Source organism: Anguilla anguilla, chromosome 14, assembly GCF_013347855.1.
Source record: "Anguilla anguilla isolate fAngAng1 chromosome 14, fAngAng1.pri, whole genome shotgun sequence".
In the NCBI taxonomy this organism is placed as follows: domain Eukaryota; kingdom Metazoa; phylum Chordata; class Actinopteri; order Anguilliformes; family Anguillidae; genus Anguilla; species Anguilla anguilla.
The window spans coordinates 28,248,789-28,255,830 of record NC_049214.1 but is presented as its reverse complement, the minus strand read 5'-3'; the positions used below and the strand labels follow the sequence as shown (position 1 = coordinate 28,255,830).

Below are 7,042 nucleotides of genomic sequence, written 5' to 3'. Positions count from 1 at the left end.
CAGATTTAAAGTTTAAATTTGTGTAAGTGTGTATGCTGCAAATTCGATCTGGTGAGAAACATCTTAAAACTGTTCTACTGGGGAGGTTCACGTCTGTGAGCAGCAGTATCCCTACTGCTTGTGCTTGGCAATATTGTACGAGATGTGACCAGGACCACATGCATACAATGAATGGAGAAAACTGATTTGCTACCCACTTAGTAAACTGGTACAGGACATTGTTTATATATTTTCCATAGAAAACAAGGTCTTTATTTTCCATTTATGTCAAAAGATGCATCATTAAAAACGAAAACAATTACTGCCACTTTCATATGCGTCCATGTCAGCACACACTGCGGTGCATAAATACATCGTTTTGCAACATATACAATTTCCGCAGCATACCGCATGACGTATATAAAAAGTGGCAATAAGTGACACTCACATATTTTGACATGTAAAAAAAAAAAAACAAACCCCAATACTTTCAGAACATATAAACTCGGTCTAAAATATTTTCCTTTTCACTACGCCATATTTAAACATTTGTTTTTGACGTGGGGTTCCGTATATACAGCATGCTCTAATTAACCCTCCCTCCCCCCTCTCAACTCAACGGCAACGTACGATAGCTGGCGTGAAAAACGCGGGATTTTATTCAAACTCCTCGCGATCCGAGCGTCTCTCCGGAAGAACAAAGGCTCCGAGGGCTCGAACGAGAAGACGCCGTCAGAGACCCCGAGAACACGGGGTCCCCTCGCAAAGCTTCCCGTATAAATATCTGATACACTCGGAGAAAAAAAAATAGCTAAATTTATTTGTGTCAAACAGTGCAAATTGTTTTGTTTTTTTCTTTCCCAGAAATCCCAGGTATAAAGACAGTGAAATATAAACTTGAAATTGGACTAAACGAGGGGGTAACCTTTGTCCTTACAATTGGGCAATCCCATACAAGACGCACACAGCAGTATAAGTTACTATGGTAACATGGGTAAAGCTGGGGTCAGTCCAGCCCAGAGTGCAACGGTGATGCAGATTGAAATACTGTCAGTCGTGGCATTCAAACCGCTGTTCGATACTGCAGATAGCCTGGGCATTTTCTCATACAAAAATATCTCTGCATTACATGAGGTTTGCATGGTAACAAAACGTATGCTATAAAGTAAAAAATAATAATAATAACAGTAATAATAATAATAAACACCAACCGTGGTCATTTCTTTTTTGTCTTGTTTTTCTTATACGCATTTAAAAAAAGTTAACTTAAAGGTTTAGAAGGACGTTCAGAACAGAAAATCGATGTGTTCTGTGGCAGTCTCTCCCCAAAAGGCCGATCTCACAGGCTGCACACGCGGGTCTCGCTTTAGCAGCATGAGGCGTTCACACACTGTTTCCATGGGGACGCCTGTGGACACACCACCTCAGCCTCCACCCATCACGCACAGACACACGCACACACAGGCACGCGAGCACGCACGTGTATGGGCACACACCCGCACACACACACACACACACACACGCTTCCATACTCACACTCACAGACAATAATGTGCTCATGCTCATACTCTCTCTCTCTCACACACACACTCTTCCATACTCACACTCACAGACAATAATGTGCTCATGCTCATACTCTCTCTCTCTCACACACACACTCTTCCATACTCACACTCACAGACAATGTGCTCATGCTCATACTCTCTCTCTCACACACACACGCTTCCATACTCACACTCACAGACAATAATGTGCTCATGCTCATACTCTCTCTCTCACACACACACGCTTCCATACTCACACTCACAGACAATAATGTGCTCATGCTCATACTCTCTCTCTCTCACACACACACTCTTCCATACTCACACTCACAGACAATAATGTGCTCATGCTCATTCTCTCTCTCACACACACACTCTTCCATACTCACACTCACAAACAATAATGTGCTTATGCTCATACTCTGTCTCTCTCACACACACACACACACACACACGTGTGCGCGCACTCTCACTCACGCACACTTGCTCAACAACCCCCTTTTTTCAGGCGACATTCATTTTCCCACAAGAAAACAACAAAAAAAGGGTTCAGTCCCCCCAAAATAACTTGACTTTCCCCCATTCTGGTCTTCTGGGATTCATGGCTTTTTCCATTCAATTCCTCTTCCTCTTCCTGTTCCTGTTCCCGTGTGTGCCTTCCTGTTCCTGTTCCTCTTCCTGTTCCTGTGCACTGGGGTCTCTGCATTCCCACAAACGCTAGCAGAGCTTCCGCAGCAGTTTCTCCTCCACCAGGCCGAACTGCACGCTGACGGACATCTCCGCGATGAACTGCTGGCAGCCGGCCTTGGTCACCTGCTTGCAGTACCGCAGGTCTATGTGGCAGATGCTCCCGCAGCGCTTGAAGAAGCTCAGCGATTGGTCGGTGACTCGATTGCAAACTGCAGAGCGGGAAGGTAAGAGAGCGGGGTTACAGCCTGGTCTGAACACATTCAGAAGTGAAACAGCCACAGATTACAGAAACCCCACAGCTTTACTGAGATGTCTATCTCTGGAGAAATATCACTACAGCACCGTCATGTACACAGGCAAATACACCAGGCAAAGGGGCATTACATTACATTTATTTAGCAGACCCTTTTATCCAAACTAATGTACAAAAGTGCATATCAAGGTCATTGGAACAACAGACAGTCGCATATCATGGTCACTGGACAACTGGCAGGCAGCCAGACAGAACAGACACCAGCAAACAGACTTACAGAGTCAGACTGAAAAGAGGGATGTAAAGGGTAACAGACTAAGTTGGTTTGGTGGTGGTGCTATGACTCTTACCCAGCATGCAGTTTGACAGGGCGTGGTGCTGTGACTCTTACCCAGCGTGCTGTTTGATGGAATGTGGTGCTGTGACTCTTACCCAGCATGCAGTTTGATGGGGCGTGGTGCTGTGACTCTTACCCAGCATGCTGTTTGATGGAATGTGGTGCTGTGACTCTTACCCAGCAGGCTATTGGGCCATGGTGCTGTGACTCTTACCCAGCATGCAGTTTGATGGGGCGTGGTGCTGTGACTCTTACCCAGCATGCTGTTTGATGGGGCGTGGTGCTGTGACTCTTACCCAGCAGGCCATTGGGCCACGGTGCTGTGACTCTTACCTGACAGGTTGATCTCGGTGAGCGAGTCGCGCGTGGTGGTCCCCGCGGCTGTGAGGACGTTGATGGACTGGTCGCTGATGTGGTTGCAGTAGCTGAGGTCCAGGCGGGAGAGGAGCGGCATGTACCGGATTATCAGCCGCAGAGACACGTCCGTGACGTCCAACCCCGCCAGCCGCAGGTCCACCACGTTACGCAGCTTACTCCTGCTGTCCACCTGACCTGGAACAGCCAATCACAACTAAACATTACTTCACTCCTGCTGAAACTGAACTGCATCTATAAACCAATGTTACCTGTCTGGTTGTCGGTAGGAGGGAGCGTGGTTATCTGGGTAACAGGTGTAGGTGTTACAGGGTGTGGTTATGTGCCCAGTTGTCAGTAGGAAGGGGTGTGGTTATCTGGGTAACAGGTGTAGGTGTTAGAAGGTATGGTTACCTGGTCAGTGGGAGGGGGAGTGGTATAGGTGTTAGGGGGTGTGGTTACCTGGCCGGTTGTCGGTGGGAGGGGACAGCAGGTCCCTCATTTGGGCGTCCTTCAGGCCCTCCACCCACTGCAGGTCCAGGGTGCGGAGCAGGGGGCAGCTGGAGGTGCAGAGGGCGGAGACGGCCACCCAGGAACACCCTGCCAGGTACAGCATCCTCAGACCTGCAGGGCGGGGTCACCATTACCCATCAGCACAGCACGGACGCAGCCACCAGCCCAAACATCAGCACTTACACGCATTTAATCGGCCATTCTTTCAAGCAAAAACATATCCTTCTATCTCAGTATTTCTTCTTGATCTTGTGATGTGTTTTTGTCAATGACCTGGAAGCTCCAAGATAAGCCAATAACAGCCACTTTCCTCTAAATCAGGTTGCATTTCAACATCTCCGGCACCATTCATGCCTAACATTAATTAATAGTTAAATGTTATTCTTAAAGCGTGAACACAGCCCACTTCTATGATTCGCACGCAGCCCTCAAATGTGCAGTACCTCCAGAAGGTGATTAACTTAGAGTCTAGAGCAGCTGCATTTAGAAAGAAACAAAATAAAACACACATGACCAAGCTGTGCACAGGTACTCTAAAATAGTTAGTGGTTTTGTGAGAGCTCCCCCTGGTGGTGTGGAGGTGTGGTGGTTTCGAGACAGCGCCCTCTGGCTGTGTGGAGGCGTAACTGACCCGGCAGCCTGTTGATGAGCCAGCTGAGCTGCTTCTTGGAGATGTTGGTCCAGCTGAGGTCCAGAGAGGCCGGCTGCCGCCGGATTATCCCGCTCAGCATGAGGGGGGTGATGGACTTGCAGCGGTTCAGATCAATGCTGGACCACAGCCTCTTATCACAGCACCTGGATAACACAGCACAGCACAGCCAATCACAATCAGCTACACGCCCACAGAGCCGAACTGAAATCACATTCATAATAACCGAGGAAATCACAATCATTTACGCATTCACACAGCCAATCACAATGCATACAGAGCCAACCACAGGAGCACACACAGCCTCTCACAATAATCTACACACTCAAAACAGCCAATCAGACTTACATACAGACATACAGTGATCGTGCCAATCGTAAATACGCTTACACAGCCAATCAGAATCACCGAGAAGCACACAGACAGACGCGCACGCACACACGCACGCACGCGCGCACACGCGCTTGCTCACCAGCGGTTCCAGGTCTTGCAGACGCGCATGCAGACGCAGAGCTCGGCGTGCGTGAGGTGGCGGAACACGGCCATCCAGCCCTCCCGGCGCATGGGGTGGGCGTCGCCCCGCTCCAGGGGCAGCTGGTCCGGGGGCGGGCTGATGGGCGGCGGCCTGATCACGTGACGCTCCATCACGGGCAGGCACCTGGGCGGGGAGCGGCAGGGGGCGGGGCCGTGGCCGTGGGGGGGCGGGGCGGCCGGCGGAGGCGGGGTCAGGCGGAGGGGGGGCGGGGCGGAGCCGTTGAGGAGCGGCGGCGGCGGCGGCTCGTCGGGGGACCCCCCGCGCTCGCAGTCGGGCTCGGGTTTGAGCAGCGGGCACGCCTCCTGGGCCAGGCTGTGCTCGGTCCGCTGGATCTCCTGGTTCAGCTGCTTGCTCAGCTCCTTGCTCAGCTCCTTATTGGGCAGCCGGCGTTGCCGCGGCGCCCGGCCCCGCCCCTTTTCCTGCCCCTCCCAGCCCCCCTCGCCGCTGGGCCCCGCCCGCGGGGAGCTGGGGTGCGACTGGCCACTCTCCTCGGCCGCGGCCGTCCGGAGCAGGGCGCTGGGCGGGGCCCTCCTCGACTCCTCCTGGTCCTCCTCTTCCTCCCGGCCCTCCATATCCCTGTCCTCTTCCTCCTCGTGTTTGTGCACATGATCCGCCCCCCGCCCCTCCAGCGCCCTCCCGAACTCTTCCTCCTGCTCCTCCTCCTCCATCTTGATCTGCCGCAGCAGCTGGGGGAGGGGCGGGTCATCCAGCTTCCGCTGCTGGGGAAGGACGAGCAACAGAACTGTGAGCCAGAGGACATTTCATGTGGTCCGGTGGCCACCAAATGTCAATGGCCAAGAGGCCCTTAAGAAACATGCCTTACTGTGAAGCTCTTATTCAATTACTTTAAATGACCAATTTTGTAAATATAAAACTTCATAACCCCACCCTCCCAGAAGTCAATAACGGTGTGCACAGAGGAGGCGGAGTCTGGGTAACTAGGCAGAGAAGTGATTGGCCAGTACCTTTTTCAGCAGCGCGGGGTCTGGGTCAGTGCTGAAGAGCTTCCTCTTCCTTCGGAGCGGGTTGTCGTCTAGGCGGGGCAGGGGCAGGGGCAGGGGCAGGGGCAGGGCTAAGGGCAGGTCCTCAGGGGTGAGGAGGGGCGGCCTGCGTTTGGGCGTGTCCTCCCGCTCGGCCTTCCTGCGGGGCAGGGCGGAGGGCAAGGCCGGGGGCGTGTCCGGCTCCTCCTTGATGTCCCGGCCCAGACGCTGCTCCCTCAGGAGGGACCCCGGCAGGTTGGACGCGTACTTGAACCCGGGGCCCCTTTTCTGCTTCAGGGCCAAAAGGTAGAAAAGCACAAGAAACAACTTTATACCTTATGCCTATCGCTTCTGGCATCACATACCAGCACTGTACACCCATCACTGAGCATACACCATATACACCTCACCCTTATCTCTGAGCATAGCACAAACACCTCACCCCATCACTGCAGCATATACCACACACACCTCACCCCATCACTGCAGCATATACCACACAGAAACCTTACCCCTATCTGTGAGCATATACCACATACACCTCACCCCCATCACTGCAGCATATAGCACAAACACCTCACCCCCATCACTGCAGCATATACCACACACACCTCACCCCATCACTGCAGCATATACCACACACACCTCACCCCTATCTCTGAGCATATAGCACAAACACCTCACCCCCATCACTGCAGCATATACCACACACACCCACCCCAATCTCTGAGCATGTACCACACATACACCTTACCCCTATAGCAGAGCATATACCACACACACCATACCCCCATCTCTGAGCATATACCACACACACCTCACCCCATCACTGCAGCATATACCACACACACCTCACCCCCATCACTGCAGCATATAGCACCCCTGAGTCCCCCACTCTCCAGCAGAGATACTTACTTTCCCTGTCTTTCCTGCGTGATTGCACTTAGGACACTCCCAGCAGTTTGGGAGTTCCTCATTGATCACACCTCCAGCATCCTTCACCTGGAGGGGAGAGGGGGAAGAGAGAGAGAGGGAGAGAGTGAGAGAGAATGAGTTTTACAAATAAATGAGTGTCTGGCTCATTCTGATAAGGCGCTACGCTTTGGTGCAAGAACGAGCCTTGCGGTCTCGGACTGAATCTGGATCGTAATCAATGCCAACTGCGGCCAGTAGCTCCACAGGGCGATGCGCAGTTTGGTACAGGATGG

At 52.2% G+C, this 7,042-nt stretch overlaps 1 protein-coding gene across 4 annotated transcripts in view; it reads right to left on the bottom strand.

Annotated features, from left to right (window-relative positions):
• Window positions 1-1,884: 1,884 nt before the first annotated feature.
• LOC118212759 (lysine-specific demethylase 2B) overlaps window positions 1,885-7,042 on the bottom strand; it is a 24,444-nt gene continuing 19,286 nt past the window's right edge. For 2 of the 4 annotated variants that reach the window (XM_035391008.1, XM_035391011.1), the window contains 7 exons: window positions 6,750-6,836; window positions 5,820-6,134; window positions 4,792-5,573; window positions 4,302-4,465; window positions 3,620-3,781; window positions 3,137-3,355; window positions 1,885-2,422 (listed from right to left, as the gene is read on the bottom strand). In XM_035391008.1, coding sequence (XP_035246899.1) covers window positions 2,241-2,422; window positions 3,137-3,355; window positions 3,620-3,781; window positions 4,302-4,465; window positions 4,792-5,573; window positions 5,820-6,134; window positions 6,750-6,836 — 1,911 coding nt within the window. In that variant the 3' untranslated portion in view covers window positions 1,885-2,240. The remainder of the gene's footprint in view (window positions 2,423-3,136; window positions 3,356-3,619; window positions 3,782-4,301; window positions 4,466-4,791; window positions 5,574-5,819; window positions 6,135-6,749; window positions 6,837-7,042) is intronic. The other 2 variants (XM_035391010.1, XM_035391012.1) reach the window with 1 other exon arrangement.